The sequence below is a fragment of the Zonotrichia albicollis genome, chromosome 6, assembly GCF_047830755.1.
Source record: "Zonotrichia albicollis isolate bZonAlb1 chromosome 6, bZonAlb1.hap1, whole genome shotgun sequence".
Classification (NCBI taxonomy): Eukaryota; Metazoa; Chordata; class Aves; order Passeriformes; family Passerellidae; genus Zonotrichia; species Zonotrichia albicollis.
Window position 1 is genome coordinate 26,002,926 of NC_133824.1, and position 15,241 is coordinate 26,018,166.

At 37.0% G+C, this 15,241-nt stretch overlaps 1 protein-coding gene across 28 annotated transcripts in view; it reads left to right on the forward strand.

Moving 5' to 3' along the window:
* Positions 1-15,241, forward strand: part of GPHN (gephyrin) — a 271,807-nt gene that overhangs the window by 226,345 nt on the left and 30,221 nt on the right. For all 28 annotated transcript variants that reach the window (XM_074542808.1, XM_074542813.1, XM_074542812.1 and 25 more), the window contains 5 exons: positions 2,803-2,895; positions 5,864-5,919; positions 10,852-10,971; positions 13,376-13,434; positions 13,644-13,797. In XM_074542808.1, coding sequence (XP_074398909.1) covers positions 2,803-2,895; positions 5,864-5,919; positions 10,852-10,971; positions 13,376-13,434; positions 13,644-13,797 — 482 coding nt within the window. The remainder of the gene's footprint in view (positions 1-2,802; positions 2,896-5,863; positions 5,920-10,851; positions 10,972-13,375; positions 13,435-13,643; positions 13,798-15,241) is intronic.

A 15,241-nucleotide genomic window follows, 5' to 3' on the forward strand; every position in this document is an offset into this window, starting at 1 on the left:
AACACTGATTTAGTTAAAACTAAACATATTTCATAGCATTCATTCTCATAAATAAAGCAGCTGAATGTTATTCTGTACAAATACCCAGTACAGACCTGATTTTATTCTTGATTAAGTCAAGGTAGGCTGTAGTCTCACAGATCTATCTATTCTCTCCTAACACAAGGGAGAGAATTATTAAAGTTGTCTTTTGAAACATGACTTTTGCACTGGTGGGTTGCTCAGTTACCATATAGATAATTTAACCTCTTTCATATTTTAAAAAAATGGACTGTCCTAAAGCATTTTAAGGAAGTGTCATAAACCCAAGGCATCTGAAGCATATTTCCCACCTGCCATCATTGATATCTGGTAGCCTCCAATTAGGCTTATTCCAAATAAATGCAGTTATCTGAGTATAGGTCTGTGGGCATATACGGTTAAATTTTTAGACAGCATGATTATTATTATTATTATTCTGAAACTAAGACACAGAAGTTTAATTGATAATAAAATTATAATACAGAAGCAATCTACATTTTATGAGCTTAAGCCAGAGAACAGCACATTTACTCTTGTCTAGTCCAAGAGCCCAACTGATTGGTTTGGTAGCATTGACTTTTCATATCACACTGCAGTGCTACCAGGGCAGGATTTATAAAATCCATCACTTCCTAGTACAAGATGTCTTACTGCTGTGCCCCAGAGAAATCAAATCAAATCTTCATGGAACTGCACCAGTTCACCACCTAAGCTTAGCAAATACCCACGTTTGAAAAGTGAGTTAAATGTAATTCTCCATTTTGTGTCAGAAAGCCATGAGCATCATAAGGGGCAGTTTGATGGCATTAAAATAATTCAGAACATCTTTCTGACTTACAATTAATCAAAATAGGCTCAAACTGTATTTTTAGAATATTTTCTTAAAAGAGACTGCAGAGATACTTAAGATTGTCCTCTAGTTACTGACTTGCTTCATTTTAAATGCCTAAGGCTACTTCAGCAAATAATTCTTACATTTTTCTTCTTGTAATGAAATTCATTCCCATTGCTGGCTAGCCATTTATTCCTTTCAAATATTGCATGGCAGTATGCCATGAACATACTGTTCAACTTTATTCTAATTGGTGTGATTTTGCATTCAGACAAGAAGCAAAATGAAGGCACAACATGCCTGCTAAAATTGGAAGTATCACTTCAGTATGAGATTTCCTGATATATGAACAAAGGGTGTTTTTACTAGGCCTTTGATAGCTGCCTTTTCTGTGCTATAATTTAAATGTCTGTGTGTGCATTCTTTTACTCAGTATAGGTGTACAAGCTTCTTTCTAATAATTCTGTATTGTGTATCACAGGCACTGATATGCAGGTTTGCACAGGTGAATTAATGGCCATTACAAAAGTGCTTTTCTAGTTGTTTTAACAGGTTTCAGCAGCATTTTCATGGCAATAGTTATTTCAGCAATGCAGCATGAACAGTAACTTCAGGCTGAAAGTTGATACATAAGGATGTGAGCACAATGTTGTTATAGTTACAATAATTAATTGCTAACTAAATCACTTTGTGTTAATAAGTAAAATACAATCTTCATTGTAATACCACTTCACTAGAGGTGAACGTTTTCAAATCAAGTAGGTGAACTTTTTTACAAAATCTGCCCATTTAGTGTGCAGCACTAGCTCTTCTGTAAAATAAGAATCACACTTTATGCACTTCTCTTTTTTGGCATGTCTCAAAGACCATAACCTCTAAAGCACATATCCATGCAAATTCTCCTGGCAGAAATAATCATGCATTCTCTCACTCCATCATCCTTTCAGCAGGATATTTCCTTCCAGTGCCACAATGCACGCTAGGAGCAGGCCTCTGCTATGAGCAGGGCTTCCCTTCTTTTACTTAGACATACTGGAATCAAGCCAGTCTCAGTAGTTCTGACCCATGTGTCCCTTCCCTGTACATCTAATCACACATGTAGTAAACCTGCTTTCTCTCTCACACTATATCAAGGGCCAAGTTACATATTTTCCACTCTGTTGCATGTCATACTAAAAAATAAAGCTCTTGCTGATGCCATAAAAGTACCAGCCACTTGACTGAGGGTGAAATAATTCATATCAGTCTCTACAGGGAGGCTGAGCCAAATTACAGCTCAGCAGCCATAGTTGCTAAGTGAAGAGAAAGATTATGTTTGAAACAGCTATTAAAATATTTAGAACTATAACACTGTAAATTTATATAAATAATTCTGACACTTCTGTGCACTCATCCTCCATCAAGCAGAAATGCTCTCAGCAATTAGGTGAAGCTAATCTATTGCCAAATTTCTTTGTCAATTTATGAAAACTGGTTCATTGTTAATGTTCTCAATTCATCACCTCTCACCTTCTGTGCACAGGATTCACTTTTGAAATGTCATTTTACAAGTTTTTTTTTTTTAATTTAATAAAAATTCAAATAAAGGAAAATAAAGAAAGTGCATATATTCAAGAGATCTTAGGGGGAAAACTAGTCCTGAAGAAACAAATATTTTTTTTTTTTCTGTCTGGTCCTTAATCGGAACTATCACCTTTGGGTTTGGATACTTGGCATTCAAATCTACTGTCAGCAATTTCACCATAACTAGGAGCACAGACTTAAACAAATCCTTTGTCATTACTTTCAATGTGTAGTCTTTTTTCCTGTATGTTGGGTCAAAAATCCAAAGCCTGAGAGATCTCGCTGTCCCATACACATACGTTTCATATATTGGAGGGCACAGCTGTGAACTTCATTTCCCTCTTTCCCCCATTGTAATGACACTGAGTCTTTTCTCTTTTTTCTAGATGGAATGGGGCGAGTCCTTGCTCAAGATGTATATGCAAAAGATAATCTGCCACCATTTCCAGCATCAGTAAAAGATGGTTACGCTGTCAGAGGTAAACACTCACTTTCTGGACATGTAGTATGTTAATGTTAATTCACCTGTTTTGGATCCAGCAAGGGTTATTTTGGTTTAGATTTAATACAGATCATTGCTGGGGTCACAGTTATATAAAATGCACTGTCTTGAAGGAAGGTCACAAAGCTGAGTTCAGATCTTTTAAGTGGATACAGGTGTACAAGAGAAAATGTACACCCATGTGTGCTCCTAGATGTACACCTCTGTTGCTCGTGCATTTCTTGGAAACATTTAAAATTCTGGACGATAACAGAACATCTGGTTCTGAATTATGGATTCATCTTCTATTCCTCTGTTATAGATTTAATGAGGATTTTTTATACGTATTTTACTTTGTTGAACTGTTACAGATATTGATTACATCAGAGAATTTTCGAAGAACTTACCATAATGTTCTCTTATGGAGACACCTCAAAAGCAGAGGTTCTTACTTTAAAAATACTGCAGCTGCCATATATAAATAAAATTAGCTTTATGACTGTATTCATTTCAAGCAGCAAATATAATTTCCCAGGAGACCTGAATTCACACTCTGCTTTGCCACTAAGTGCCGCATCACTTTGAGCCAGTTGCTTCTCTGTGTGTCAGTTTTTGCCTTCATAAAGTAAGAATAACGATGCTCACCTCATATGTCTATGAAGGAAATTTAAAATATACAGAATCAAACATTTTACTAGTAGTGACTTAATTGTGGTAGCAATCATGACACCATGTTGAAATTTGTACACAGTAGCCAACTTTCTTCTAGTGACATTAAAATATCTTTTTTGTTACCGGCAGTTGAAACCATGGAAAGCAACTGCCCATGAAATAGACTGCCTGCAGACCCAGGCAACGGGTGAAATCCAGTAGCTTCCCCATACATAAAAATAAAATTTCAGGTCCACAAGATGAATGTGTGAGAGAAACAGGCAGACCAAAATGACTAGTAATGTGGTCTAGGGAGTGCATATGAAGCCAGAGAAATACAACAGGTAATGTAACACTGAGAAAAGCTAAGAGAGTGAGCTCTGAGTAGAATGCTGAGTGACAAGGGCCTTGGGATCAAGGCAAAGCTGTCTTGCAACCTGATTGCTGCAGGGTAAGGCAAAGCACGAGTACAATCTCAGTAAACACACAGAGTGAGCAGAGTGATCATGAATGTCATTTCCAGCAACTTCTGACAGAACCAACACACAAAACCTAATTTGGTGGTGAATTCAAGCAGAGTAACACTGAGATATTTGAATGCATCCAGAGAATGGCACTAAAGCTGGCGAAAGTGCTGGAAGGAATGTCCGATGAGGAGCAGCTGAGGACTGTGGGTTTGTCTTGTTTGAGGAAAAGTGTGTTGAGAGGTGACCTCATGACTCCCTACAGCTCCCTGTGGAGGGGATGGACACAGGGTGTCCAGTGACATTATGTGTGGGAATGGTTGAAAGCTGTGCTAGGGAAGGTTTAGCTTTGACATCAGGAAATATTGCTTTACCAAGAGGGTGGGCAGACACTGGAACAGACTTCCTAGAGAGTGGGTTGATGCCCCAAGCCTATCTCTGTGTCAAAGGCATTTGGACAGTGCCCTTAATAATTTGCTTTACATTTTGGTTAGCCCTGAATTGATCAGGCAGTTCTATTCTATTCTATGCTGTTTTGTTCTATTCTTATTATTCTTGTGAACCTGTTATCTTTGGATATGGGGAAAAAAAAAAAAAAAGCTTTTAGGCAGAGATGACACTGACTACATTAATGGATGCTTCTTACAAAAATATAAGCATTAGCTCTCAGTGACATAACATGTCTGCCCAAATCCTTGTCCTTTTCTCATTTTATATCAGTTGTGTATCATCTATAAACTTTATCTCTGTATTATTATTGGTGGGGGAATAAAATCTAGTTCAGTAGCATTTTATCAGGTTTAAAATAATTTAGCTATTAGGGATTTCTTTCTCTTCTTTTGCTGGATCATACAAGCGCATTTTTTTTCAGTGCAGGCCTTACAACTGTTTTCAGTAGTATTACATGCATTATTCAAGGCTATCTAGTTGAAGAGTCCTTTTTGAGTTCGCTCTAAAGCTCTTAGATTAGTCTGTTTGATAAGCTTTTAAGCTAAGTTAATTATTAGTCTTCAAACATGGGTAAGTACCATAGATAATGATCTGCAAAGCTGCAGCCAGTGCAGGAGTACAAAGGTGATAAATCATAGACTGAATGGACATCCTTCCTTAAAGTAGTTCTTCTTGATACAAGGTTACCTAGGTGTACATTCAGAGCACCTGAAGTTAAACCAAAGTTTTTAAGATAAAGGTTATCACTGGTTAGACTTCATCTCCAGGAAATCAACTTTTTATAGCTACAGATTTAAAATTAGTAATAATGCAGATTTAAATGCTATCTTTCCAGCTTAGTTTGCTTGAGCACTCTGCTGTGCTTGGAAAGGCAGAGCTGCTTGTGCTTCACACATGCTTTACACCATGGTAAAGCCTATCATCCCACTAATGCAACTTGCTGAAAGACCTTTGAGGCAGGCAGGAGTTTAAATGTCATTAGTAATTGTGCCTTCCTTGTCCCCGTAAAAATGCAGATTTGATAAATTGGAAGTCCTGAATACTTGTTAAATCAGTGATCTCAGACTACTAATTGTCACTATTGCAATACTGTCATGAACACCCTTAAATCTTTGTTTTTAATGTAATTCCTCCTAGTCTTCCTTTACATGACCTCATACTGCCCAGAAATTTTCAGTTAAAAATACTCTGTTTTCTAGAACCAGTGTTTTTCAAAACAATAAAAGCCTCAAATGGACCTAAAATGTAAAATCCTTACAGAACTTCTATAACCTTAGTCATGAAGAACTGAAGTCACTGAAGAACTGAACATTATGTCATGTTTGCTCTTCTGTTCTTTATTTATAATGCCACCTTTTGTTTTGGTTCAGTGTTTACCATTTATGTTGTCCCTCTTAACAGCTGCTGATGGCCCAGGAGATCGATTCATCATAGGAGAATCCCAGGCTGGTGAGCAGGTGAGCACAATTTCTTTTCTCTTTTTTTAATGTATTTTTCTTCTGTAAGATTTTGTTTTGTATTTTTACGAGCCTTGCTAGTGCTCCAAAATTCAATAGTCTTGGATGTGGTGTGAAGTAGGACACAGCTGTACTGACCCTCCTGCTCTGTGCCTTGGGACATGATTTCAGAAAGTGAGGTAGTACAGTTACATAAGGAGCTAACAAGGATATCCCAAAATACTTCAGAGCATTGTGCTGACATGTCTGATAGGAGTGCATACAGTAACGTTCTGCCCTGGTCCAATGTTTGAGGACATGAGATTTCTAGTGGCACAACAATTCATAAGCAGAGAAAAGAGTGATTTAACCCCCTCTTGCTGACAGATTTTTTTAAGGATGTCAGCCCAATAACAGTTTTCATAAGATGCTTCTATTTTTCACACTGATAAGTGCAAAATGAAGTGTATAAATTTTTTATTAAGCTTTTGCAGGTAGGTAACGATCAGAACAATCTTGAGGAAGCCTGGCAGCAGCCTGGTTTGAGGCTGGTTTGTGAGAAGAATGTTTGTGCAACTTAGCTGATACATGGATTGATTTTAAAAGCAAGTTGAGGCATGACCTGTTTGTGACCTGCTGTGCTCTATAAATATTCATTAATAGACACATTTTGTGATTTGTTCTCAAATTCAAGAGCATATTTCATTGAAGTTCTTTACTCATACTGGGGAAATGGAAAAAAAGTTATGTTCAACTAGTCTAAGTCTGTCCATTTAATCATACCTGGTAGCTGTGTTCAGGAAAACATGAGATAGTCCAAAATTAGTTCAGCTGTTTCAAGTCCTGATTTATAATTCTGTGTATTTTTTGTATGTGAAATGATGGGAAAAGGGATAAGTAACAGGCAAAACAAGGAATTAATCAATTTCAATTAGGATTTTATAGTATGTCCATTTTGACTGCTAAACAAAAAAGTCCAAGTAAAATCAACATATTTCAAAAGTTGTATCAGGTTTTAGAAGTATTATCAAGTGCAGGATGATTTAATTTGTTTTTAAATGTACTTGAACTGTCTCTAAATGTGTAATAGACATTTAATTTGGCTAATCATGTCAGGAAGAGCTGTAAAAATTATTTTTGCTTTAGGTCCCATCCATCATCATGAACTATACTTTGGTATAATAGACATCTTCTCAGTAGTGATATTCATATGAATTTAGATTAATGGATCAATTGCAAAAATATGTTAAATTACTTTCAATTCTAAAAAAACAAGGGCAAGTTAATTCAGCAGTTTTTTTCACCTGCCTTATATTTTTAGCCCTCCTGACTGCATTTTCAAGCTTTGGTCCAGAATCCGAAAGATTCAAAGACAACTATTTTTACAACCCTTTTTATGATCACTATAAAATAGCAAGAACCATCAGAGCAACTTGCTGAATTTTCACTCCTATCACTATTCCCCTCTCATCAATATTATCATTTTGCTAGTTAAATATCACAGCACAGTGTTGCTTAAAAGCAGTACTGCTGAAGTTGTCTCTAATGGGGACTACTTCCCATTAGAGGTCTGAAGTGTTTCAGTGTCCTAATCAGTTCAGCAGGTTTGTACAAAAGATAAAAGGGCAAATGGAAGCTGCTTCCCTCCAACAAAGTTCAAGAGCTCACTAATGTCTCTACAGGGACAGTCTGTCCTCCCAGATTACGGGGAATAGGAAGACTCTCTGGCAAGGAGCAAAAATTGGGTGGGAAGCAGGCATGCAGAGAGAGGCTATTTCTGAAAATACCAGTGGCAAGTTAGAAAAACAAGGCTGTTGACCTCAGAATAATTGGTCAAAGTTTTTTTCTGGAGCAAACACATCTTCAGGTTCATCTCCTTCCCAAGAAATTATTTATAGCATTGGAAGGCTCCTCAGTCTCATTTCACCCTTCAGTCACTCTCAGCAGCAACATTCTGCTTTTCATGTTACAGACCAATTAACAGAATGATTCACAGCAGGGAGTTCAAAATAGATTTAGATTTGGCTCCTCCTGTAGGGAAAAAGGTTACATAAATGCTAGTAGCAAGGAAGAAGATGGGACTGAGAATTGCAGGAAGGCCATATAGCCAAGTTGGACATTTCTGTATCAATTTTTAATTTGTACGTTTTCTGATTTCCATTTGCAGATGGTCATGTTTATGTTAACCCTTTTTTGTATATCAGGGAAAGCTTTCAGGCATCACCCTGCTTTGGGAAGGTTAGGGCACACTTGAGATTACTGGTCACGAGCCATCCACAATGGCCTGTGTGTAGAACACTCAGTGTAGGAAAAATGGTTTTCCTTCTGCAGACTCATATAGACCATAGCATTTCCTGCAAGACTTCCTAAAGGCGTTTGTGAGAGGCACTAAAACTAACCAGCTACAATGTTAGAATGAAAAGCAGGCATTTTCCACTATTCCATTAACTTGTGCCTTTTTACAGAAAGGAGCATGGATCATTCTAAATGACACAGGAGAGGTGTAATCATGTGCAGGAGAAATTGGCTGAGATAGGGGTTGTGCTTAGTAAATTATTTCTGGGTTTTATTCAGTGACTAAAATTGAGTAGGTTATCAGTAATGAAGGCAAAGAACAGAAACCAGCATTGCCCCATTGCAGGTAAAAGTGAGATCCCAAAGGCCTTTAGAAGTGCTTCTGTGAAATTTTTGCACATTAATATGTTTTCTGAGAAGCAATCATTTCTTTATCTCCAAAAAATCTATCATAGAGGAACACAGCCCTGGAGATTCACAAATAAATCTAATGGTTGACTTTTGTTCATAAAGTTAATCTGATCAAATTCTCAGCAGACAGAAATGAAATTAAATTTATGAGCAACATGACCAGTTCTAAAAGCAATTGTATCATGAATTTGTTTAAATGTATTGCATCATTGCATCTCAAAAATTAACTCATCTAACAATAAACTCCAAAAATTTGGTTAGTTACAGCACATTTTATCACCATAGGCTGTGATTTGTGGCAGTAGTAGACATTTTGTATTCTTTGTGATACATTTTAATAGGCAGAATTCTTTTATGCAATATATTCCTCTGAAATTTAAGCCGGCAATACTTAGTAAGTTCAAAACAATATTACCTATATGTAATGTATGTTTAGATTAAAAGATACATTAAAAATAGGTAATATTGTTTTGAACAATAATTGTCTTTGAAAAAGATACAATGGGATGCAAAATACATAATCCAAGGGGTAAGCTTTGCCTTTCGTAACATTTCTTTTCATAAAAATCAAAATTACACACTAGATAGCATTATTTTCCGTTTTAAGCAGCTTTAGTACAAATGGCAGTGTTTCAGCTATCCATCCACAATTCCTTGCATAGTCTGGGGTGAGGAATAAATGCCATTTTCTTAAAAGTTTTTTTTAATGTCATCTGGTTTAGATACTTGCATGATAGCACGAATCTTCCCCTAAAAATACATTAACTGTGACATATGGCAAGTGGGGTTTTATTTTTTTTCTTCTCCAAGGATATTAGATTTCCATTACCTGCCAAGAAGGGTTAAGATTCAGTCAGTTCTAGGCTCAGTTATTTCTTGGAATACAAAGGTCGCTGTGATGCTATGGTAAGCCAGATAAAAACCATCCCACCCTTTTCCTATGGCTTTTGTCCCAAATGTGTGAAATACACACATTTAAAAGTAAAACTCAACTTTCAGAGGTATTACAGTGCTGAAGTGGGGTAGAAGAATGGGCAAGGCAAAGAGCTTTATGCAGCTGAAGTGCTGACCATTGGTCTAGAGTTTGGTTGTGTCTGTGAGCCCCTGGCAGAAGTCATGGAGTAAATTCCTGCTGGGCAGGAGCAGGTAACACTCCTGGGAGGTACTGCCTGCAGCCCGGGGGCTGCTGCCAAATGCCTGCTAATTACACCTTGAGAAGTCCTGGATGAATTCCAGCGCTGCATATGGAGTTTAGAGTCAATGTGCACATGAGTTGTACGTGTGGCACGGACAGAATATTTACTCTGCTCACAGCTGCAAAGATCTCTGTGTAGCACATGTTCACTTATAACACTGAAACCTAGATAGGCCAGGCTTCCTGCCGTGCTGGGAGGAGCCAGCAATGAAATCTCAGTCATCATATCAGCTTCTTTTAGTTTCATTTTTTAGGAATTTTCTTTTTCGTTATTTATTTCTTAAGTAGTTATGGCCAAATTACAGTTTTACCTTGATTTTGACAAATGTTTATTAAAATAGTCTGCCTGGTGAGAAGTGTTATTAAAACCATATAATTTGTTTTATCATGTTGTTCTGATATTTTTCTGTTCTTTGTACTGCTTCTGCTGAAACTTTTGAATGCTCTGTGACTTTATAGAATTGTAGAATATTATCAATTTTAGGCAATTCTAAATTGACCCTTGATAGATATTGTCTGTGAACTAGTATTGAGCTGTCTCAGTGTTAAGAAATGTGCCTAAAAATTAAGCAGTTGGTTACATTACTATTATATATTGGCTTTTCATAAATAGTGTGCTGGTAAAACAGAACAAAAATCCAGCCAAAGCAATTTCAGCCCTGGCAGCCAGAGTGCTCTGCAAAAATATTTATGTACTGAGACCTGCTAGATTTTTGTTCATGGAAGTTTCCATCTAACAGTTAAATTTTTAAGCCAGTTATTTTTCTGTGGCAAATATTTTTCTGAGTATTAGTATATTCCTTCTTCTGAAAGTTGTTAATGTGATAGAATTATAAGGAGAAAAACCTGAAGCCACCTAATATGTGGCCATATAAATAAAGCCAGGTATGAATTGGAGTTTATTGTACCTGTTGATATTGCCCACAATATATCAAGAGTCATGCAGCAAATAAGAATTCTGATCTTTCAGATAGTTTACTTGCATAAAGTTCCAGTGGCTTGAAATTTTTTTTTTCCAAAAAGAGATTAATTTCTGATTTTTTATTTTTCAGCCAACTCAGACTGTGATGCCTGGTCAGGTAATGCGAGTTACAACTGGTGCTCCAATTCCATGTGGTGCTGATGCAGTGGTGCAGGTGGAAGATACAGAGCTCATCAGGGAATCAGATGATGTGAGTCACAAGTTAAAAAACTCATTTTTCTTTTATTTGTGGCAGCAAATGGCACGTGATACAGTCCTGTTAATATGAAAGTAAGTCATACAGAAAAGTGCTTCAGTAGTCCGGGAAGTTTGAGGGATTTTGCATCAGTTCCTAGTGGCATTTCTCACTTTTTCAGGCTGTGATAACAGTACCACAGACCTTCCTGTTCTGACTGATTTTTCATCAAAATTGTTGAGTGCTCACTCTAAAATGTTTGGGAGCACGATTTGAGTGAAAGGCAGATGCCTCTTGGAAATCCATGCCCACAGTCCAATTCAATTACCTACTGTAACTACATTTTAAAACACAGGCTAGTGGAAATCTCACCAGATAAGAAGGGGAATTTTTTTTTAAATTACATTATGATCTCAGAATAATACAGTGAATTACTGCTGATGTAATTAAAGCTGAATATGATTTTCTGCACTTCTATTTTAAGTGCTGCAAAGTCCATAGGAGGACTTGGATTGCTTTAAACTGTGCTATGAGGACAGTTCTATATTATCAGAGTTGGTCTTGTTTCAGCAAAGGAGAATTTGGTGGATTTTGGAGAATACTACTTATACAAATGCCTTCCAGTGAATCTGTTTAGGAAAGGAGGTTTTGTTATGAAACAGGGGAAGTAAATGTTTTTTTAAACTACAGCTAAGATTTGTTAAAGACATTTGTGCTCCTTTAAAATGAGAACATTACTGAATTTAAGACCTCTGAAAACCAATAAATGGATAAGGTGCATATTCCTCCAGAATCTAGGCATAAACCTGTTTTTGAACAGATTTTCCAGCCTACCTTTACATCATATTAGTGGACTACCTTACAGATGCTGCAAATAAGAACACAGAAAGAAAACACAGAAAAAAAACCACAGAAAAAATATGAATACTGTAGTACTAATTCTGTATGCATCATTGTCTCAACATATGAAATGTGCTTTTTATGAAGCAGAGGAGCTCTCTGTAGACAACTTTATTCCAAAGAGTCCATCTTAAGACTTCCTTTGTGTTGCTGTGTTTGCTTCTGAATCCCAGCTGTGATTTCAAGGCACTATCCTCATGTTTGCTGTCATCTGAGAGACTTCAAGGCGAGAAGATGTGTCTCTTATTGACACAACTTCCAAGTTCAGCTTTGGAATGAGCTGTGTGTGTGGTTCTGTGCTCAGATCAGCCTTTGCTCTACTGCTGCTGTTCTGACAAGCTATTCCTTCACCACAGCTCAGTGTCAGCATTGTAATTGCAGTTGGGGTGTAAGCAGATGAATTCTAGTGTTCAAAACTGATAAAGTCTGCAAAAGCTGAAACTCACTCTCAGGATCCTTTCTCATGCCTTATTAATCTTATTAAATGCATAGATTTTTACGTCTAATGAACTCAGCAAGCTGTGGAGGATGTCCTTATTCCTAGCAGGGAAATGATTGAAATTATCAATCCTGCTTTGAGGTTACAGATGTATATGTATAGATTATATCTTCCTGCAAAATACACCATTGCCTTCACTGCTTTTTAATCAATTCCATTAGCCTTACTGAGCAAGTTTTTTGTGGCCATTGCCCACCTCATCTTGAGAGGACTACCACATTGCAAATATAAGCACTACATCACAATGTAAAACCAGAATTTTTTCTAGTCTAAGTTTAGATTTAGTGGTACTGACAGGCTGGCACTATCTCAAAACTGTGTATATATCATCAACCCATTTGCAGGGCTTAAATTTAAATATTAATTATAGAGGTCATGTACCATTTATTGGCATTGAATGAATCACCAAACTATTGACATTCTGAGTAAGGAAATGCATCAGACTCTTCAGGCCACTGTCTCTTGTTCACAGTAAATAAACAAGATGATTGAGCCCCTTTCTGATTCATACAAGGCTCTCAAGTAGGAGTAGCCACTACAGGAGTGTTCATGAGAATCCTGAAACAGCTGCAGCACCCAGCTTCTTTCCACTTTTCTGCTAATGTAATGTCTGCCAGACTAATGGTCTGTTTGAAGTGCCATCTTTGAAATGGTTTGACCAGATCAAGTTGGCTGAGTAGAGGAGTAGAAAGAATCCACTCAGTATACTGGATCAAGAGGTAAACAGGAAAGCTGTATAAACACAGGTATCATTAAAAGGGAAGCTAAAACTACATACTAAAACTACATATTCAGTGCTGGTCCTCCCCTAGTGAGCTCATCATAAAGAGCATTTATTAAAAAGTTTTTCAGTTTTAGCACACATTGTCTTACAACCTTTACAAACAAATCAGGAGAACAATATGATGCTTAAGCCACAATGTCTCAGTGTAATGAGTACTGTGTAGACTTCTGAGAAATTAAACATTAATCTTCTTTGAATAGTTCAGCTGACCAAATGTGATGTCCTTGTGTTTGTAGGGCACTGAAGAACTAGAAGTTCGAATCCTGGTGCAAGCTCGGCCAGGCCAAGATATCAGGTCTGTATTTATTAAAATATCTCTGTTAGGAATTGAAGGGCTGATGAATTTCAAAGTAATTTTTTAATCATGAGTGGTACTGACATTTTGACAGTCAGACTAAGGAGAGTCTGTGGACGCTCCAGACTTGCAGCAGGACCAATGAAGGAAAGGTACTTTGGTTCTCATCCTATTTTTCTTTCATGTTGTTTTTCTGTCCTGATTTTCAGACCCATAGGACATGACATTAAAAGAGGTGAATGTGTGCTGGCTAAAGGAACCCACATGGGTCCATCTGAGATTGGTCTCTTAGCAACTGTTGGAGTAACTGAAGTAGAAGTTAACAAGTTTCCAGTGGTTGCAGTCATGTCAACAGGGAATGAGGTAAGAAAAGTTTGTTTAGAATTATAGTCTGAAATGCTGTCTTTTTTTTTAAGCAATGTTTTGGATTAGTGACTTCCACCCTACTCCCAAGCAGACTCACTTTTGAGAGCAACTCATGCTGACATGAGCTATTTCTGTGAGGCATCAACCCATAATAATCTGCTTGTGTTTTCTCCCTTAGGGGCTTTCTCACAGGTCTCACACTCTCTTTGCCAAAATTTTGGTAATGTATCCAACCATGTGCCAGCTGTTTTCCTCCTGCCAGCGAGGGAGAACCTGTGGGGTAGTTGGGGTTGTAATTCACGTTGCCAGTCATGACTGAAGAGTAATTTATTTTAAGCAACGTTCTCTATGTCTGTAACACAAATGGCAGACAAGCTGACTTGGAAAACTCAATAGTTCTACCAAATGCCTTGTTGCAGTATTGTGCCTCAATATTCTTTCTTATAGTAGCACATATTGAAAGACACTCTCCTGTTGGTAGAATTGCAGACCAGCTTTATAATTGTTTTAACTACATCAGAAAAATCAGGTTTAAGATTAACTTAATTTACTGACTTTACATATGTTGTGTGTTGACCCAGGCCAGCAACTGTGCCCTCTCACTTCTTCCAGCAACAGGACAGAGAAAGAATAGGAAGAGCAAAATCTAAAGAACATGTGGGTTGAGATATGTGGGTTAAGGCAGCATTAAGTTTTCATTGTCCTTTAAGACAAACTTTTTGAAATCCAGCCTCAAATATTAACTCAGTAGCTAATGCAGCTTGGATATGTTCAATTTTGAAAGACTTGGAAAACTTTTCATAGGTTGAATTTTTTTGTCTGGGGTACAGATTATTGCCAGATTTCATAACATAAACAGGGTGTGGCATGCAGGAACCAAACCACTAACTGAGGAATAAATCCATAGAGCTACAAGGATTACAGATGGTGATTTTCTGACTGGTAGCTTCCATATGATTGAAGATTCTTGCATGTCATTAAAGGGTCCTTTACTGATGTAGACATTCTCTTTTGTAAAATGCTAAAATGTTCTTTAACATCCTATGACAATCTTCACAGAAACAGAGCTGCAAACCAAAGCATAAAATTTACCCATGCTCCACTTCTCATTATTCTTACCTTATTATCTAATGCTGTGATTTTGACAGATATGTTCTTATTAGTAGTAGCATTATTTACCTCTTGTCAATATTGTATTGTCCTTTTGTGTCCTACATTAGAATTTCTAATATATATAAAACATACATTTATATATGTATGTTTTGTAGTTTAGCTTCCAAAATACTTAAGACATGTGAGGTAATTGCCACGATAGATTATCTTAAGAGAAAGTTCTTCATCCAAAACAGTAATTGATATATGAACTAAGCATAAGGCTTCTGTTCATTAATCCAATGCAGAATGTTGTATTTAAGATATCCTTTTTGGTGAGCAGACAAGG